Genomic DNA, 20,969 nt, shown 5'->3' with positions numbered 1-20,969 from the left:
AGGAGAAAGTTCTTCACTGAGAGAGTCATTGGACACTGGAATGGGCTGCCCGGGGAGGTGGTGGAGTCGCTGTCCCTGAGGCTGTTCAAGGCAGGATTGGACGTGGCACTTGGTGCCATGGTCTAGCCTTGAGCTGTGTGGTAAAGGGTTGGACTTGATGGCCTATGAGGTCTCTTCCAACCTTGGTGATACTGTGATAAGCACTGGGCAGACAGAAAAGCTACCATTTAAATTCATACTCCCCAGCAGGAACTCAAGCAATGTCTTCCCACAAGTCCAAAGGGGATTTTTCCATGGCCTTCAGGTCAGTCTCAAGAGAAATACCTTATGCATAGCAGGAGAAAGAGAGAAACCATCAACTCCACAGCAAGATTAAATCTAAGGCTCCTAAAAATAATCAACATTTTGAAGCAGTAATGTTACATTACCAGTTTTAACACCAGGTCTTTTCTTTATCAGTTTAGTTTTAGTCCTCCAGGTGATCCTCCCTAACAGATTATTTACAGACAAGAAAAAAAAAAAGAGTTAAACATCAGGATATTTATTTCACATGCAAGTATTTACAGAAAATATGTTAAGAAATTAAAGTATTCAAAGTTTATCTGACTTCATTTCAAAAAAAAGCGTCATGCTTTTATGCTACAAAAACATACTGCCTTTACTGTGCTCAAATTTGGAATTCAGATCTCTGGATTTTCTTATAAGAGCTTTCTTCTGTGCTTCGTCAAATCGATTGACTTTGAGGTCCTGGTCTCGATCAAAGGGCCTTCTTTCTTGGGGTTTGTTCTTTTCTTCTGAGGCTTTGCTCTTTAGCTTTTTCTGATATATGTCCATGAGAGATTCTGACCTCTTTGACTCCTGGAAAAATGAATAGAAGGAAGGGGAAATGAAGCACTACAAAATGCTACCAATGTACAGAAAATCCAAACGTGAAGACTGGGATTAGGAAGACTAAAATGGTAGGAAAAGACAACTTGGAAATCAATGACCCTATGAGGAGAGGCTGAGGGAGCTGGGGGTGTGCAGCCTGCAGAAGAGGAGGCTCAGGGGGGACCTCACTGCTGTCTACAACTATCTGAAGGGAGGCTGTAGTCAGGTGGGGTTGGTTTCTTCTCCCACACAACCAGCAACAGAACAAGGGGACACAGTCTCAAGTTGTGCTGGGGAAAGTCTAGGCTGGATGTTAGGAGGAAGTTGTTGGCAGAGAGAGTGATTGGCATTGGAATGGGCTGCCCAGGGAGATGGTGGAGTCACTGTCCCTGGAGGTGTTCAAGCAAAGCCTGGATGAGGCACTTAGTGCCATGGTCTGGTTGAGTGGCTAGGGCTGGGTGCTAGGTTGGACTGGATGATCTTGGAGGTCTCTTCCAACCTGGTTGATTCTATGATTCTATGACTCCTGAGGCCTCTTCCAACCTGGTTGATTCTATGATTCTATGACCCCTGAGGTGTCTTCCAACCTAAGTCATTCTATGATTCTATGACTTCTCAGCAACTGGAAAAGAGAATGGTAAATTTGGCATACACAGAGCAGAAAGCTTAAGACTAAAATACTACTAATTCACTGACACTGCAGACAGCCATGTCGACCACTCTGCAGACAGTGGAGATTCATTGTAAAAATAATGCAAAGTAAATCAGAAAAAATTCTCTGCCATTATAAGTAGAGACAAACAAAGAGAAATATCTCAAAGTATAGGCCTAATTTCTTATACACTTCCCCATAGCATCTGGATTTGGCTACTGCTAGGGGCAGGAACAAGTGGGATACCCTTTCAGTCTTATTTTCACACACTCCTCTGTTTTTAATGTGTGCTCTTAAATTTTCTGTATTTGCAAGTCCACCAGACACAGTCACAAGTTTCAAACAGAGCCTGTGTTTTGCCAAGTCAAGGGCTTGAGTTGTCTTTACTGTAAACCAGGATCCAGCCCCAAAACAACATAAAACTTGTGCTGGCTTCAGACAAGAGCAGCATTAGTTCTCACAAGGCTGTGTGGGCCCTCCTTTTCTCATGTTTTAGTGTATCCCTAATTTCTCAGGCTTTCAAATCATTACAGACCCACCAAAAAGATCAGTCTGAATCAAGTCCTTCATCAGAAAGAGCAAAAGATGAACATCTCTCTTTTATCCTTTCTAAGAACACAAGATCTTTATACAAATGGTTCATTCCCCCTCACTCCCTGTGCAAACAGAGGTAGCAATACACAAAACAAATAATGCATATGAGATGATTCTCATGAAACCCAGAAAAGGGACAGTATTTATTTATGATATAACTGCATCAGTGTTGACAGAACTGCATCAATACTGAGACAATTAACTCTAAAATCTGTTTTAAGAGTTAGAACTCCTGTTCTATGAAAGCATCCTTGAGGAAGGTCAGTGGGGAGAGATGGGAGAATGGAGGGAAAAAACCCCACACCGTAGAAGAAAACCAAAACAAAAACTCTACCACCTGAAACCCAGAAATGATTAAAAAAAACCCAAACCAAAGAACACAAATCACAAGGACACAGTCTCAAGATGTGCTGGGGAAAGTCTAGGCTGGATGTTAGGAGGAAGTTGTTGGCAGAGAGAGTGATTGGCATTGGAATGGGCTGCCCAGGGAGGTGGTGGAGGCACCGACCCTGGAGGTGTTCAAGCAAAGCCTGGCTGAGGCAATTGGTGCCATGGTTTAGTTGAGTGGCTAGGGCTGGGTGCTAGGTTGGCCTGGATGATCTTGGAGGTCTCTTCCGGCCTGGTTGATTCTATGACACCAAAATATCCCAAGAAACATTGTGCTTAAATAAGATCACAGGATGTTAGGGGTTGGAAAGGACCCAAGGAGATCATCAAGTCCAACCCCCCTGCCAGAGCAGGACAATCCTATCTAACACAGATCACAGAGGAACACATCCAGACAGTCCAACAAAGTCTCCACAGAAGGAGACTCCACAACCTCTCTGGGGAGCCTCTTCCAGTGCTCTGTGAGCCTTACAGGAAAGAAGTTCCCCCTTGTGTTGAGGCAGAACCTCCTGTGCTGCAATTTACACCCATTGCTCCTTGTCCTAACCCAGGGAGCAGTGAGCAGAGCCTGTCCCCCTGCTCCTGGCAGCCCTCAGATACTTATAAACATCTATCAAATCCCCTCTCAGTCTTCTCCAGACTAAGCAGCCCCAGGTCCCTCAGCCTCTCCTCATCAGCCATGCCCTCCTGTCCCCTCATCATCCTCCCAGCCCTTGGCTGGACCCTCTCCAGCAGATCCCTGTCCCTCTTCAACCAGGCAGCCCAAAACTGAACACAAGATCTTCTTTTCTTTTTGAAAGAGAGCTCCACTAACTTCAGAAACAGTAAAGGTTGTTGTAGGTTAAGGGAAACTAAGAGTTAGCAGCCATAACCATAAAGTAAGTCCTTCAGAGACCAGAAAGTCTTGGGGGAGGACACAGGACATTGTAATAGTTTATTCTGTTTTCAGAGGCAATCAGTGCCAGAAGAAGAGGGAATGGCCTCAAGCTGTGACTGGGCAGGTTTAGACTGGACATCAGGAAATCTTTTTGCCAGCGAGAGTGGTCAGGCATTGGAATGGGCTGTGCAGGGAGGTGGTTGAGTCACCAGCCCTGGCTGTTGTTCAGATGGGGTGCCTGGGGGTAAGGTTCAGGGTGCACCTTGTAGAGTAGGGATATTGGTTGGACTTGGTGGTGCTGAGGGTCTTGTCCAACAGGAATGTTTCTGTGACTCTGATTTTCCTCTATTTGCCATAAGGCAGATCACAGCCATTTGTCCTTCTCCTCCCCCTCTCCTCTCTGCACCCCTGCTGCAGGCTGTTATGTCTGTGGGGAACAGAGGCCATCTCCAAGCCCTGCCTGGCAAGCTCATTTCTAGCTATGCCACTGCACCTGAGGCCTGTGGGAGGCGACGAGGCCTGGTAGGCCTGGGCCTCATAGTGGGGCAGTTTGGCCTGCCCCTGGGCCTGCTAAGGCTGAGTGCAGTGGGGAGAGGCTTTGGAAGGCTCTGGAAGGTTTTGTTCTGGTAGGCCCAGGTGGAAAGTGGACCTAGATTGTGTATATATTCCTTTTCATGGAATCAACCAGTATGGAAGAGACCTCCAAGATCATCCAGCCCAACCTAGCACCCAGCCCTACCCAGCCAACCAGACCATGGCACTAAGTGCCTCAGCCAGGCTTTGCTTGAACACCTCCAGGGATGGTGACTCCACCACCTCCCTGGGCAGCCCATTCCAATGCCAATCACTCTCTCTGACAACAACTTCCTCCTAACATCCAGCCTGGGCCTCCCCCAGCACAGCTTGAGACTGTGTCCCCTTGTTCTGTTGCTGGTTGTCTGGGAGAAGAGCCCAACCCCACCTGGCTACAGCCTCCCTTCAGGTAGTTGTAGACAGCAATGAGCTCTGCCCTGAGCCTCCTCTGCTGCAGGCTGCACACCCCCAGCTCCCTCAGCCTCTCCACACAGGGTTTGTGTTCCAGGACCCTCACCAGCTTTGGCGCCCTCCTGTGGACACCTTCCAGTACTGCAACATCTCTCTTGAATTGAGGAGCCCAGAACTGGACACAGCACTCAAGGTGTGGCCTGAGCAGTGCTGAGTACAGGGGAAGAATAACCTCCCTTGTCCTACTGGCCACACTGTTCCCGATGCAGGCCAGGATGTCATTGGCTTTCTTGGCCACCTGGGCACTGCTGCCTCATCTTCAGCCTACTCTTTACCAGTACCCTCAGGTCTCTCTCTGCCTGGCTGCTCTCAGCCACTCTGTCCCCAGCCTGTAGTGCTGCTTGGGGTTGCTGTGGCCAAATTGTAGATCCCTGCACTTGGCCTTGTTCAGTCTCATCCCATTGGCCTCTGCCCACCCATCCAGCCTGGCCAGGTCTCTCTGCAGGGCTCTCCAACAGCTCCACACCTGCTCCTAGCTTGGTGTCATCTGCAAACTTACTGATGCTGGACTCAATCCCCTGGGCCAGATCATCAATAAAGATACTGATGAGGACTGGGCCCAGCACTGATCCCTGGGGCACACCACTAGTGACAGCTGCCAGCTGGATATGGCACCATTCACCACCACTCCCTGGGCCTGGCACTCCAGCGAGTTCTTGACCCATATTAGAGTGAATCTGTCCAAGCCACGAGCTGCCAACTTTGCCAGGAACTTCTTGTATTTTCCTTGACTACCTTTTGTATTTCTGTATATATTTGTAAATGGCATTCATATTTAGCCTCCAATTCTGTCTGTTTTTACTTTACTTTACTTCCCTGGGGGTAAAATATCTTTCTGTCCTCTTGCCCTGGGCAGCTCGTGGCTGAAATGCAGGACATAAGCTTATGCAGGTTTTATTCTGGCAATGGTAAGGAGCAAAGCCTCATAGTTGTACATGAAAATGTTTCTATAGTATTCAGGCTGACAGTAGAAAGAGACAATACAGAAGAACCCTAAGACAGCATGCTAACAGCTCTGGATTTGCAAGCCTCTAAATAAAGACTGAAATGTCATTTAATAAACCACAAATAAATTAGTCAAAGTACCAGATAAACTTTAATCAAGTAATGATATATGTCAAGTTCATTATACTCTGAAGAGACTAGATTGAGGCCCATAAGATTCCAGGCCATAAATGAGGGAAGAACAGGAATGGACAGCTGTAAGGCAGGCAACAGTCCCTACACTCTGGTGGACAGAGTTGGGCAGAGAGAGAAGTGAGAGAGAATTTGATGTGGACTTCAGATTTCTAGCAATCAGTATCTGTAAAAAGTATCTGCTTCTGCAGAGATTGAGGAAAACATCAGTGTAGTAACTGCTTATTACAACAGCATTAATGTAATGTAATGAATTACATAGTGTAATCAATGCATTGATCTGCTTAGCCCATCAAGCTTTTTTTTGGGTTAGTCCTGAAACTGCTATTTTGTCCTACAAGTGCAGTTTCACTCTTGGGATGTTGGTCATTTGGTGAAGCAAGCCAATATCTGAATTAAGGTTGTCTAGTTCCAACAACCACATCCTAACATAATGATGACTTAAAGAGAACACCACCTAAAACTGGGACAATATACACAAACTCCAATTCTGTCACAATGTTTTCAGTAGCATTTGGAGAACTCAGTTCTGCTCCTGCTGAAGTCCATGGCAAATGCTCTAATGACTTAGTAGGTTTGGGCAGTAGAAGGGAAGACTGTAGTGGCATTGCCATGGAAACCAGCAGTGCTAGAAATGAGAACCAGAAGAGTGAGAAATTAAAAGGAAATGCAGGAAGAGGAAGCATTTTACTATGACACTTACATTGTATGAATTCACCTGCTCAACAAGTCTCTTGTCTCTCCCAGATAATACAATCTCTTCGTTATCCTTACCAGTTGACTTCTTCGCCTCCTCTCTTTCCTGGTGATCAGAAACAAATCACACACTATAGCAATCACAATGTCTGAAGTAAAAAGCAAGCAAATGTGCATTTAGTCTAAATCTTAAGGCTAGAGGCCACCAGATATTTTTTGCTCAGTTTAATAGAAGAAGAAACTGATCACAGTGTAGATGGAAATTCAGTGAGCTGATGCAGGGTATCTGAGTGCTGCAAAAGGGAAAGGGAACAAATGAATATTTATGTTACTTAAAATTGTTACTTCTTTGCTTTTACCTTTAATCTTGAATTACTGAGTTGTGATAACAAAGAAAAATCAGGGATTTTTTTCTTCTTTGAACAGCTCATGGTATCTTTGCTTTGTTTTCACAGAATATCAATGCCATATACACCTGCAGGCTCTGGGTATAAGTGCTCACCTTGGCTTTTCTCTCTCTGTCAGCTGGAGTATCTGTCCAAACAGATCTATCTCCTGATTTGTCATCAGCTCTTCTCTTGAATGTTCTTGGACCAAATCCAAAGCTTTTCAATTCAGGTGGAAGCTCTGTCATCCAGGATTCCCTAGTAATTTGCTTGGGTTCATCCTTTACAAAAGAAACAGAGTGGGGAAGAAAACAACCACAAGCTTAATTATAGAATCATAGAATGGTAGGGGTTGGAAGGGACACTGGAGATAATTTAGCCCAACCCTCCTGCAGCTATGCCTGGATCAGGTCGCATAGGAATGCCTCCAAGTGGGTTTTGAAAGTTGCCAGAGAAGAAGTCTCCACAACCTCTCTAGGCAGCCAGTAACAGTGCTCCATTACCCTCAATGTAGTTTCTCCTTAAGTTCAAGTGAAGCCTCCTGTGTTCTGATTTGTACCCATTGCCTCTTGTCCTACCGCTGGCCACCAGTGAAGAGAGCCCAGCCCCATCGTCATGACCTCCGCCCTTTTGGTATTTACACACACTTAAGAGATCCCTTCTCAGCCTTCTCTTTCCCTGGCTAAAGAGCCCCAGGCCTCAGCTGCTCCTCATAGGACAGATGGCTCCACTCCCCCGATCATCTTTGTGGCCCTGCACTGGACTCTCTTCATAATAAAAAACTGCTGTCTGAATCTCTTAGCTCCCATCTGAAATTAGGGATTTTAATTTGTCTTAACAATTGCAAACAGCACCCCAAGCAGAGCTACCACAGGGTTCACAGAGAAATAGGCAAAGAAATAGGCAAAGAAATAGGCAAAGAAATAGGCAAAGAAATAGGCAAAGAAATAGGCAAAGAAAGCACAGGTATGCTCCAGTTACAGGAATTAAGAAATCCAACTTACACTGTCTGCTGAAGTAAGCTTCTCCTTCATTCTCTGAGCTCTGCGTTCAAATTCTTTAGTCACATCAGACTCCACTGGTCCTCTTGCAGGCATGGGGCCTATAAGATTGTCTTCTTCCTCACTACTGTCTGTTACCTTCCAACAATAAAACATACTGCTAAGACCATCAAGAAACATTAGAATGATTTTATCTAGAAGAGCACATAAACCTAATATGCAAGGCACATCTCAGTCAGACCACAAAAGCCTGGATTACAACTCTAGATCAGATCTTTAGCATGGATACTGAAGTCTCCATGTTTCTAAAAGCACCACCTCTCACCTGGGGCAAAGCTGCCAGAAAACAGAGGCAATACAAAATGTCCTGCTACTCTTGACTGCTCTGCATGCAGCCACAGGTAAACTTTGAGACATGCAGGTGTGCACCTTTGATACTTTGGGCTTTACCATCACTGGCAAGATTTGGATGTGTCTCTGTAATAAAGGACTTCGACCTACATTTTAATCTAACCTCATAAGAACACATTCAAAAATCATGAACCAAAACAGCAGCGTTAGTGTCATTGTCCTGCTCCACCTTACAACCCAGTTACAGATGTCATCTTGCTATTGATAAGAACAAACAGCAACCCTGTAGCATCATCCTTGATTGTATTCTTTTGGATAAGTTTATTTAACACATCCACTAATAAACATTTATAAGGAGGTGATGATAGATAAATCGTTTTGCTCCTCCACCTGCAAAGGGATAAAAGCTTGAGTTATGGGTAAGCATTTTCATGCTAACAGGTTGAAAGCTATTCCTTAATAGCTTTCAAAAGTTGTACTTTGCCAAGATCCTCACTTGTGAAGGATGTCACAGCAAAAGAAAGAATGGAAAAATATTAGGAAGAACCACTGTGACTGGAGTTCTGAATGCCTAGTTCAGTGAGAGCATCATCAGTCTAACAGCAAAACCACAACAAACCAGGCCAGCCTTTTTTAGTTGAAGGCTTACTTATGCTTCAGTATTTGACTCAGGCAAAAACATGCCAGACACTTTCTGCTCTAAAATTAAACTGTCATGCTGAAAACTATGCCTAGCAGACATCATCAGGCTCCTACTTGTTTAAGCTTTTCAGCTATCTTGTACTGAAACAAAAAGCTTCTGTTTTCACAAACCTGAGCATGGAATTCTGATGAAAGGGATGGTCCTATGGAACATCTGTGACTGTCACTTTCCTGAGGTCTTCTAAAGCCAGGTGGCAATGCAGGACCTATAATGGGCCTTGATGGGGGTAAAAAAAAAAGTATTTGTTTTCAGTTGAAGGGGGGAAAAACAAAACAAAGTAACACAATGAACGTTAATTAGTAGCCTTCCACTATTACAATTGTAATAGAGTTATACAAATCAAATGTTGATGAGAAGTAAAATTCTCCTTCCTCCCCATGCCAGGTGTGCCCCCAAGTGAAAAAGTTTTTTGTTTTCCTGGAGGAACCGTGCAGATAACTGAGATGCAAGAAAACTGTGAAAGCTGCAGCATGCAGTCAAGGAAATCCACTTCTTTTTTTCCATCCCTATCTTCCTTCACCAGACTCAAGAGTAACACAAGCCAGGTCAAATATATGCTACTCTTTCTCTGGCAACAAAGCCAATATTGTTAAATCTTGCCTTGCAGCAGTTTCACTGGCCCATAAACTGAACCACTGAACTGCTCTGATTTTAAGTTTACTTTCCCTTGATTTTAAGTTTACTTTCCCTTGGAGCGGGGAGGTGAGAAAAGTTTTGTGATCCCAGATAACTTCACTGATTTGTATTAACACAGCAGCTCTGCAAACAGTATAATGCAATTGTCTCAGGAAAACAGAAAGGTGAGAATCCCTTTCCCATGGTGAAAACAGTTCAAGTCAGACTACAAACTCTGCTTGTAACACAGAAAAGATTTTTGTATGACTTCCTCTTAGTAATCCATAATCATATTCTTTAAAGCAAATAAAACCCCCAAACAATTATCACTTGAAGAAATATCCAAGTGACAGTCCCCTCAGACTTCAGGTTTCTTATTATGATCTCCAGTTTCTGAATTTTAGGGCAATCGAATATAACACAGAGCAACCTGAATTATCCCAAGTATGGTTTTCCACTAAATCCCACATAACCTAATCAGTCCAGCCCTGCTGTAGTGATATTATTGTCGGGATTTAGACATAAAAAGCAGAAAGTCTTGCCAGAAAGCCAGCTACAGATACACACAAGCAGTGTGTCCTTAGGCCAGGACAAGGGCACTGGTGGTGTTTCAAACCCAGAAAAGAGACGTGGGTTAAATTTGAAGTTCTATCCCCACCTAGCTGTCACAAAGGAGAAATGGGTTTTACTTTTCTTCTGTTGCATTCTGTCCACTTTCTTGTTAAGAACATACTTTAACCCCCCCAATATGAATAGACTGAATTTAAACCTATACTGAGAAAGCCAAAAGGATCTTTTATTTTAGAATACAAGTAGCTTTATTTTGCATGAAGAGACAGTTTAAACCAAACCATATAAAGAAAAAAGCTTTCTAGTAACATAGCTAAGATCATCTATGTTGTGGGCTGTATCTGTGCAACCTGTGAAAAAAGAGTAGGTCTCAAATACTGTCTTGCTTTTGTCACAGATCAAAGGCTTTCCAAGGAATAGAAAAATGATTTAAATATTCATCCCTCCCACGCTACCCATTCTCTAGGCTTCCTTTTTTCCCCCTCCACACAATTAACCCTGGAGTTTGGATCTTTCCTCAGCAGCTCACAGCCAACACGATTCTTGACAGCTTCCTGGATGTCATAGAATCAGAGAATCAAGCAGGTTGGAAGAGACCTCCAAGATCATCCAGTCCAACCTAGCACCCAGCCCCAGCCACTCAACCAGACCATGGCACAAAGTGCCTCAGCCAGGCTTTGCTTGAACACCTCCAGGGACGGCGACTCCACCACCTCCCTGGGCAGCCCATTCCAATGCCAATCACTCTCTCTGCCAACAACTTCCTCCTACCATCCAGCCTAGACTTCCCTCTGGCACAACTTGAGACTGTGTCCCCTTGTTCTGTTGCTGGTTGCCTGGGAGAAGAGGCCACTCCCCACCTGGCTACAACCTCCCTTCAGGTAGTTGTAGACAGCAATAAGGTCACCCCTGAGCCTGCTCTTCTCCAGGCTAAACAACCCCAGCTCCCTCAGCCTCTCCTCATAGGATTTATGTCCAAAGGTAAAACTCTGTTGGGAACTTTGATATCCACTTATGCAAAAAACTCCCCCCAAAACTCTAAAGTCAGGAATTATGCTTCCACTTAGGGAACATTGTGTTTCACATATGTCAGAGAAAGCTCTCTTGTTGTTGAGCTTAGGAGCCCTTGCTTGTTGCATGCATGCTTCAAGATAGCAATTCCAGCATTCTTCTGAGGTATAACATATTTTTTTTAAGATAACTTTTGCTCTTTACCTTGATGTGTGTGAATACTTTGGGAATATTTATCAGTGTTGCACTTCTGTTTAACACTGATAATCAGCCATATTATTTCCAAAGTCAAAGGAAATCTGTTCACCTATATATAGTCAAAGGAAATCTGTTCACCTATATATTTGATCTTGGTACGACTCAAACAACTTTTAACAAGCTGCAAATTGCCACATCAGCTGCTCCTAATTATTAATGTGTTCCTTTGATGAATCTGGAAAAGATGTTAATGAGACACAAGGTTTTCTGAAGGAACAAGAACATCACACAGAGCTAAAGAACATTATGTCCATACATAGAAGCAAATGGCCTGCCTTAGTTTCAGTTGCCCGTGGTTAGATTGTCAGCTGGCAATCTGCTCAGAGCTAGTGACACTGCAGTGGAGAGACAGTTAACAGCACTGTGTCTACACTCTGCACAGCTTACTTGCCTCAGTGTGTCAGCAAAACTAGACTGCCAGGTGTATGGGGGGTGGAAGACAGACAAGGCTCTTCCCACGCATCACACCTTTCCCACCTATGCAAGGAATCAGCCTGGGTGCAAAACAACTCTGCTCAATCTGCTTTCTCAGTGTGTGCTAGGAGCAGTTGTATGGTGAGCTAGGAGGAAAAAAACAACAGAAACCAACCAGGAAGTACTTTTTACTGCTTGAATCTTTCATACAGACTCTCACTCTCTGAATGTAAATGCAGGTTATCCAGCAGTTTGGAAACAAGCTAAGCAGAAACACAAGCTGAGTGAATGTGTAATCTTAGTCTCTTAAATGATAGGCCACCACCTGTTACTGCTCATCTCTGACCTTCAAACTACAAGTTGTATTCAGGTCAAAAATCAAGAGAACAAGAAGGCTGCCTCTGCTGATACTAGCATTTATTTGCTTTATTAGAGGTCACATTATTTCTAGTGACTCCCTAAACTTTAGAAATAACACACTGTGCATATGAAACATGAGAAAGAGGAAAAAAAATCTTAGTTATTCTTGGGACTACCAAAGCACCAAATGACCCCACTGAGCATGGTACACTCAATTAGATAAGGCTGTTTATTACAGCAAAGTGTAAGCAAATAGACATAAGGAGAATGATTCCAATAACGTTAGCTACATGAATTCTTGCTTTCCCAACTGCACTTAAGCATCATAAAAACTTAGCCTAAAAAAAACAAAAAGGTCAGCTTTGACATTTCCTTGAAGATGGTATATATACAGCTTAGCAAATTGAGTCACCTTCCTAGAATGGGACACTCATACCTGACAGGTAGGCATTGGTCTTTGTCTACCAGCTCACTAGTGACCTCAAGAAGGTAAGAGTGATGAGGAAACACTTGTATGTTTCATCCATGTGTCCCTCTGAAAGTATCAGTTTTGCTTTGGGTTATCATTTCAAATCACAGAAGGAAGCAGACAGATCAATGTAAAGACCAGAAGGCTGTGAGGTGTGGTCAAGTTCTGCATAGAAAATCCATACATTATTTTTTCAGGAAATGTTTTAGAATTGCATGCCATGAAATGGAGAAGTTCTATACAGAGTGTATTTCTTATTTCCTTAGAATGGACACCTTTCTATCCAGAAACCTACACCATTCAGATCAGTTTTCTAGCTGGAGACACATAAATAATAATCCTTGGTGCAGCAGCAAGCAACAATTCCAATGATTTGCATTGTACTGCACACAAAAGCTAACTGCCCTGCTCCCTCACAGTCAGAATGAACCACAGTGCTTGCACCTGTAATCCTGATGATACTGTGATACCTGTAATTTAGTTTTTCTTTCTGCACTGACATGAGACCTATCACAAGAGATGGAGCAAATTCAACATCCAAAAACATAATTTGGACAATTCACATAGTTTTCTTCTTCTTCTCTCCAGTCTTCCAGCCAGGAGTAGCAGGGTCATGTATTCTGTATCAAGGGAATGCTATCCCTATTCTCAGAATGTGGAGGAAGCAATTCTAGTTACCTGAACCAGAAGTGCACAATTGAAGTGTTCTGTAACAGTGCAATCAGATATTTTACCCAAGATAATTCTGTTTTAAGGAAAAGAGTGTTAATATAATTCCATTTTAAATACCTCTCTGGAGAATCATCTTGTTTTTTAAATCCAGGAGGAAGAGCAGGCCCAAAAAAGCCTCCATCATCATCATCATCATGATCATCATCATCCTCCTCTTCCTGATCTCTTTTTGGTTTTCTACAAACACAAAGATTTCACTTAGTTATTACCTCGACATGCACAGCAATTATCTACATTTTTAAAAGGAAAAAAAAAACCCACATAAAATTACCTCAGACAGTCTTATGTACTAAATATCCTGCTGTTACCAAGGAAACTGTGCCAAAGGATCCAAAATAATTTGAAGCAATTAAAAAACTAGGAGCACAAGCTTCACTCCAAAAATGCTCTGACATTTAAAAGAGAAAAGAATGCTTTTGAGTAAAAACATAACAAGTAGTATAACATTGAAATACCATCCTCTAGTCACAAAGTCATTTTAAATGCAGCACACTTCTTTCTCCATTTCTAAATGCTGTCTGCATTTTGATAAGTATTTTTCCTAGCTCAATTCTAATTAACTGAAAAACTGCTGAACTGTTGAAGAAAAAAGAGAGCAGCAATTACTCTAACCCTCATTAAGATGGCATAATGCCCTTCAAGTCCCTTAATACAAAGCCTAGCACAAACACACAAGTTCTCAACACAGCAATTGTGAGTAATCAGCTCCACCAAGTGACAGTATGTGTCCTGGTATTTGTTTTTCTTTCATTAGAGTTGATTGAATTGGATGCATAAATTCATGCCCTTAAGTAGTTCTTATGACCTCTCAACAGAAGGTAGTATACCAGAAACAGGGCAAACTCAAAGTACCAAAACACTCACATACATGTTAGGGATGTCTGTCCTTAGTAGAAAGAAGCAAAACATTGAAGGTTTTATGACTTTGATTGCATAACTGATACAAAAGATGTAAATTCAGAGATCTGATTGTCCTAAATAACTTCATGCTACTGAAGGGTGTCAAACAGGTCACCTGAGCATTTTCAACTGCAAAGAACATGCAGAATATACCCTCAGGTTTTTAAAAAGGTAAGCCCTGTACCTGTGTATTTATATAATGTTATTCCTTTCTCATCATCTGTGCAGCTACAGACTTGGGGATGGGTGGTTAGAAAGCTGCAACTAGGAGAGGAACCTGGGGGGTATTAGTTGACTGACTGAGTCAGCAGTGTGTCCAGGTGGCCAAGAAAGCCAGGGGCATCCTGGCTTATATTAGAAACACTGTAGCCAGCAGGGGCAAGGAGATGATTGTCCCTCTGTATTCAGCGCTGATGAGACCGCACCTTGAAGTATTGCGTTCAGCTCTGGGTTCCTCTCTACAGGAAGAATATTGAGGTGTCCTGAGAAGGGCAACGAGGCTTGTGAAGGGCCTGGAGCACATGACTTATGAGGAACATCTGAGTGAGCTAGGGTTGTTCAGTACAGAGAAGAGGATGCTGAGGGGAGATCTCATCCCTCTCTACAGCTACCTGAAGGGAAACTGGAGCAAGCAGGCAGCCAGCCTCTTCTCCTTGGTGGCAAGCGACAGGACTAGAGGAAATGGTCCCAGAGCTCCATCAGGGGAGGATCAGGCTGGATAATAGGAAATAATTCCTCAGTGAAAGGGTTAGCAAACACTGGAATTATCTGCTTAGAGCAGTGGTGGAATCACTGTCCCTGAGAGTGTTCTAGTGCTGTGTGGACCTGGCACTTAGGGACGTGGTTTAGTGCCTACCGTTCAGTGCTGGGTCCAGGGTTGGACTGGATGACCTTTAAGGTCCCTTCTGATCAGATGTATTCTATGATTTGCAATACCATGTAAAAATACAAACAACCTAAGAACATGCTTACTTGGGTGCTGGATTTTCTTCTGTCTCCTCTTCAGAATCTCTGTTTGTGTCTCTGTGCAGAGGAAGAAGTGCTGAGTCGTCATCACTGCCAGGAGCTTCTGAGCTACAGCTGCTTTTATAGCCTGGAGGCAGTGCTGGCCCTGCAACTGAACATCCAGAGCCATTTGTGCTAACTATTACACAGTTCAAATCAGCATAATATACCTTGCATTCCCAAAACACACACCTACCTGGAATTAAGTTCATCCAATTATTGTCCTACCTAGCATTTAGAGACCGTAAGCAAACTTTCAGAAGCTACTTCATTAAGCAAAATATTTCAGTGAACCACCCCCCCCTTCTCTCCCCAAACTGAATTAGTACATTACTGACCTGTTACTCTATTTTGTCTAACACCTGTATTACAATTCTTATGGTATAAACTGGTATATTTAAAAGAAACTGCCAGCTTATTACAGCATTTGAAGCTTACTAGTGAACAATCACATAATTTCTACACACACAACAGTGGGAGACCATAGGTTAGTGGAATTTAATTGCCAGCCTGCTTTAGGGAGTTTAATGATTGAGGTTACTCCCTCTTCAGCTAAGCATGAAAAGTGGTAATAAACTTGAGTATTCTGCTGAAAAGGGCATGATTTAGATACACTTCAAAGAACCACTTCTGTTAGAAGGTCAGGACAAGCGGGTAGAGCTCTCATGCTCCAGTCAACCCTTCACCCTCCACTGCAATGCAGAGCATATTCCATCCAAGTTAAAATTCAGATGCTAACACTGCTAACAGGCCTGACCTGTCTCTCTGGCACTGTCCCTACCAGCAGGCACAGTTGTTTATGGATTTATTTGGTTAAAGTACCATATATACTGAGTCCAGAAGTTGCTTAGCCACTGACCCTAACAGCAAACACCACTCTGCAAACGAGACACAGCACAGGTACCCTCATAGGTTCAGTCAACACAGAGCTAGCTGAGTAAGCAGACTAGCAATGGTGCCATAAGAGGCCTTTCCCTGCTCCAGGGCAGTGCATGCAGAGCCAGCACTAGTTTGCACACACAGCAAGCACTAGGCCAAAACATCTGATCTAACAGAGATTTGACCCTACTGACAATCTAGCATCCTGAAACAGAATCTATTCCTCCTTTTAGTATTTGAAGCACTGAGTCCAATACTGCCAGGACAGAAAGATGTGTGAGAAAAGACATTGTTAGCTTTATGAATAGTCTAGAGTTAGCTGAAAAGATGAGGTGTGATAAAACCACTTAAGTGAAGATACCAGGAAATTACATCTCCAGCTAAAGAACTACAGCTTTGTGATGGTGCAAAATAAAACCTGACACAGATCATGGTTCTATTTTCATCTGACAAAGGCTAGGCAGAAATCGAGTCCTTCAAGTGAGCTTCATAAAGCTTTTACTTGTCTTTAGCACAAGACACAGAACAAGAACAACCTACTACTTATGAAGCATTCAGATAATCCTGCTACTTCCTTTGTTTTCTGTTTTAATGGGAAGGATTTGTATGTGCTGGTAAAAGTCTATTTCATCATTAAAAAGGGGGGAAAAAAGTATAACACCCCAGCTTATAAATAGAATGCAAGTTCAGGACAAGATGGAAACAAGAGATGAATGGTAAATAGGAATACAGCCTGTTACTTAGCTTTCTATTTTGCTATGAAAAACATAACTGGACAAAAAGCATTTAAAAACCCAGACAAAAGCTGCACAACAGCTTTCTCTAGCTACCTGGTGCCCTGATGTGAAGGCTGAGCTCCATTTGCTCTGAACACAGACAGGTAAGAGAAAGGACTTGGACAGAAAGGAGTAAATAGAAATGCGGTTCAGTGAGTCCAATACTGCACTAAGAAATAAAGTTGGAGGAGTGTTGTGAGCTGAAAAGAAGTAGTGAAATCAGAACAATTTCAAAGGAAGGCCATACCCCTAGTCAGATTGCAATGAACAAGTTCACATCTGCTAGAAGTGTCCATTCTACTGTTGTTGCTGACTTGCTTTGTCCATTGAGCAGGCTCTGGTGACTCTCCATCTAAAGATGAAGTCAACTCAATTCAGTGACCCTTTTGTTCTGGCTAGGTTGATTTCTGCTGTATTTGGTGAATCTATCTGCCATGCCATCAAACAGGCACTGGGAAACTTTGGAGGGCAGAGAGCCTTCAGAAAAAGTGATAGATCAACTCAGACCTGCCACATCAAAGCATTTGGCCAATGTGAAACCTATCTACAAAAAGGAGGATCCAGGGAACTACAGGCCTGTCAGCTTGACCTTGGTACTGGGGAAGACTATGGAGCAACTTCTCTTGGTTGTGCTCACACAGCAAGTGCAGAATAAAGGTGGGATCAGACCTAGCCAGTGTGGATTCATGAAAAGCAAGTTCTGCTTGACCAACCTGATCTCCTTCTATCACCAGGTGACCTGCCTAGTGGATGTGGGAAAGGCTATGGATATTGTCTACTTGGATAAAAGCCTTTGACACTATCTCCCACAGCACCCTCCTCAATAAACTTGCAGCCCATGGCATACACAGGTGGATTCTTTACTGGATTAAAACTGGCTGGATGGCCAGGCCCAAAGAATTGTGATAAATTAACTCCAGCTGGCAGCTGGTCACAAGCGGCATCCCCCAGGGCCTGGCACTGGGGACAGTTCTGTTTAAAATCTTTATCAATTATTTAAATGAGTGGATCAAGGGCACTTATCAGCAAGTTTGCAGATCATAGAATCAAGCAGGTTGGAAGAGACCTCCAAGATCATCCAGTCCAACCTATCACCCTGCCCTATCCAATCAACTAGACCACACTAAACTGAGCCAGAGTGTCAATCTGCTTGAAGGTAGGAAGGCACTGCAGAGACATCTGGACAGGTCAGATCGATGAGCTGAGGTCAGTAGGATGAGGTTTAACAAGAGCAAGTGCTGGATCCTGCACTTCTGTCACAACTACCCCAAGCAATGCTACAGGCCTGGGGAAGAGTGGTTGGAAAGCAGCACAGTGCAAAAGGATCTGGAGGTGCTAAGTGATAGGACAAAGGGCAGTGGTGGAAGTTGAGGCATAGGAACTCTGTGAACCCGAGGAGGAATTTTTTCCACTGTGAGGGGACAGAGCACTGGGACAGGCTGCCCAGGGAGGTGGTGGAGTCTCCTTCTCTGGAGAGATTCAAGAACCATCTGGATACCAAAGTACCTGGTTTCTCCTCCTCCTATGCATTGCAGCAGTATGCTTCATGTGTTAAGAAAATACACTTGGGCTAATCTGTTGTGAGAATCATAGAATCAACCAGGTTGGAAGCGACCTCCAAGATCATCCAGTCCAACCTATCCCCCAGCCCTACCCACTCAACTAGACCATGGCACTAAGTGCCTCATCCAGTCTTTTCTTGAACATCTCCAGGGATGGTGCCTCCACCACCTCCCTGTAAAAGAAGCTGTAAAATGAAATAAGCAACTCCTCAGTAATTGAGTTTTGATGCTTATTTTGTTTAAGGGCAAATTCCTTCACAGAGAAATCCCCAAGCAGCTCTCCAATTTTAACAAGCAGTACTATAGAGCTGATGTGCAGTGGGACAAAATTAGGTTGGATAACCAAACCCAGACAATGTCAAAACATCTGGTTTCACAAAACTACACCCTAATGATAAGCTTACCTTATCGTGTTCAGTGGATTCACACACCAAATAGATACATGCAACAGGTATCAGCATGTTAATGGAGAGAAAGTAAATAAGTCATGAGCGCCAAGCTGAACGGGAACGCCTGCATCAGCTCAAAGAAACGGTACAAAGCCAAACTCGGATCCAGGAGTTTGGTGTCGGCTAAGGCAGAAGCTTTGCTCTCTCTTCCTATTGCTCCCTCTTCTGGATTAAAATGAGAAGAGCAGATGAGCACAGCAAACCTCTGCAACTGGAGGCACTTGAAATAACCAAACGATCGCCGAAAGAATGCCGGGAATACACTAGTGACTTGAACCTGGATAAAAGACGGGGAGCACTAATGCTTAAAGAGCCACTTCCAGGCGTATTAGTGATAAAGGCTTTAAACGGGGGAAACTGACTTCTACAGCAGAAGAGCCAGCCTGGCAGACAGCTGACCATAGAATCAAGCAGGTTGGAAGAGACCGCCAAGATCATGCAGTCCAACCTAGCACCCAGCCCTAGCCACTCAACTAGACCTTGGCACTGATCTCAAAGAGACTTCATTTCTGCTATGACCCACTCAGCATTAGAGACCTTGGCAGGCTGATAAAGCACCACCGCCTCCTCACTGACCACCAATCAGTTCTGCATGCCGAGGCAGGCAGGCAGGCAGGGAAAAGTGAGTGTTTTGGTTTGACAAAGGAAGGCCTGTGGCAGACACCCAGCTGCGGCTTTTCTTTTCTGCTCGCTAACTTCACACTCGGAGCTACTGAATCATAGAATCAGCCAGGTTGGAAGAGACCTCCAAGATCATCCAGTCCAACCTAGCACCCAGCCCTAACCAATCAACTAGACCATGGCACTAAGTGCCTCAGCCAGGCTTTTCCTGGCCTAAAAGTGCATGCGGGACTTAACGAGGGAAACAGGGAATCACCGCGGTGGTTACTTAAAAGGAGCTTAAATGAGTTCCCTATCTGTAGTACCCCATCACGTCAGAGCTTTTCAGTGCAAAAACCACCCGCGGAACTTCACCCAGCGCAGACCGACACCATCGCTGGCAAAGCCACTCCCAGTGCAGGGTGCTGCACTTTGGCCACAACAACCCCATGCAGAGATACAGGCTGGGGTCGGAGTGGCTGGAGAGCAGCCAGACAGAGAGGGATCTGGGGGTGCTGATTGATACCTGCCTGAACATGAGCCAGCAGTGTGCCCAGGTGGCCAAGAGAGCCAGTGGCATCCTGGCCTGCATCAGGAATGGTGTGGCCAGCAGGAGCAGGGAGGTCATTCTGCCCCTGTACTCTGCACTGGTTAGACCTCACCTTGAGTCCTGTGTTCAGTTCTGGGCCCCCCAGTTTAGGAGTGACATTGAGATGCTTGAGCGTGTCCAGAGAAGGGCGACGAGGCTGGGGAGAGGCCTTGAGCACAGCCCTACGAGGAGAGGCTGAGGGAGCTGGGATTGGTTAGCCTGGAGAAGAGGAGGCTCAGGGGGGACCTTATTGTTGTCTACAACTACCTGAGGGGAGGTTGTGGCCAGGAGGAGGTTGCTCTCTTCTCTCAGGTGGCCAGCACCAGAACAAGAGGACACAGCCTCAGGCTGCACCAGGGGAAATTTAGGCTGGAGGTGAGGAGAAAGTTCTTCACTGAGAGAGTCATTGGACACTGGAATGGGCTGCCCGGGGAGGTGGTGGAGTCGCCGTCCCTGGGGCTGTTCAAGGCAGGATTGGACGTGGCACTTGGTGCCATGGTCTAGCCTTGGGCACTGTGGTAAAGGGTTGGACTTGATGATCTGTGAGGTCTCTTCCAACCTTGGTGATACTGTGATCTGTGAGGTCTCTTCCAACCCTGATGATACTGTGATACTGTGTGATATTGTGACTACATAGCCGGCCGCGTTCCTCCGCCAGGCACTCACTTCAACACCTGGATACAGCGAGGCCTCCCTGAAACTCGCCCCCGCTGCGTGGCGAGCCGCTGGGACGCGGTGACACACGAGGGACACTTCTTCCCCGCACTGTCAGTCTGCCACGAGTCGCCCCCGATACCTCACCCGGCGGCAGGGCTGGGGACACGGCAAGGGGCAGGGCGCGGAGCGGGTCGGAGGCGCTGCCGGAGGTCAGGGCGCACCTCGAGCCTTACCCTGGCTGAAATCTTCATCCGGGTCCGCCTCGGAGCGGCGCGGGAAGCCGGGCGGCAGCGCGGGGCCCATCAGCTGGCGGGACATGGCGGCGCTCGGCCCGGGGGTGCAGAGAAGCTCCTGGTCCCGGGGGCGCAGCCAGGCTCCTGGTCCCGGGGGCGCGGCGCTCGGCCCGGGGGTGCAGAGAGGCTCCT

The 20,969-nt window shown here is 44.9% G+C and overlaps 1 protein-coding gene across 1 annotated transcript; it reads right to left on the bottom strand.

The window, feature by feature from the left end:
* Nucleotides 1-525: 525 nt before the first annotated feature.
* Nucleotides 526-20,956, bottom strand: GPALPP1 (GPALPP motifs containing 1). Its single transcript, XM_064175063.1, has 8 exons — nt 20,778-20,956; nt 15,000-15,144; nt 13,185-13,304; nt 8,809-8,914; nt 7,648-7,782; nt 6,760-6,924; nt 6,265-6,363; nt 526-858 (listed from the first exon to the last, which is right to left on the bottom strand). Exons 1-8 carry the CDS (start codon nt 20,860-20,862, stop codon nt 640-642), a joined length of 1,074 nt encoding a protein of 357 aa, XP_064031133.1. The 5' UTR covers nt 20,863-20,956; the 3' UTR covers nt 526-639.
* Nucleotides 20,957-20,969: the final 13 nt, after the last annotated feature.

The sequence above is a fragment of the Pogoniulus pusillus genome, chromosome 3 (assembly GCF_015220805.1).
Source record: "Pogoniulus pusillus isolate bPogPus1 chromosome 3, bPogPus1.pri, whole genome shotgun sequence".
Taxonomy (NCBI): domain Eukaryota; kingdom Metazoa; phylum Chordata; class Aves; order Piciformes; family Lybiidae; genus Pogoniulus; species Pogoniulus pusillus.
This window is presented reverse-complemented; position numbering and strand designations above follow the sequence as displayed.

Coding starts and splice junctions, on each gene's coding strand:
- GPALPP1 (XM_064175063.1), bottom strand. CDS start 20,862: ATGTCCCGCCAGCTGATGGGCCCCGCGCTGCCGCCCGGCTTCCCGCGC. Junction 7,783..8,808: donor CATCAGAATTCCATGCTCAG/GTTTGTGAAAAC, acceptor TATTGTTGGAAG/GTAACAGACAGTAGTGAGGA. Junction 6,364..6,759: donor ACAGAGAGAGAAAAGCCAAG/GTGAGCACTTAT, acceptor TCTGATCACCAG/GAAAGAGAGGAGGCGAAGAA.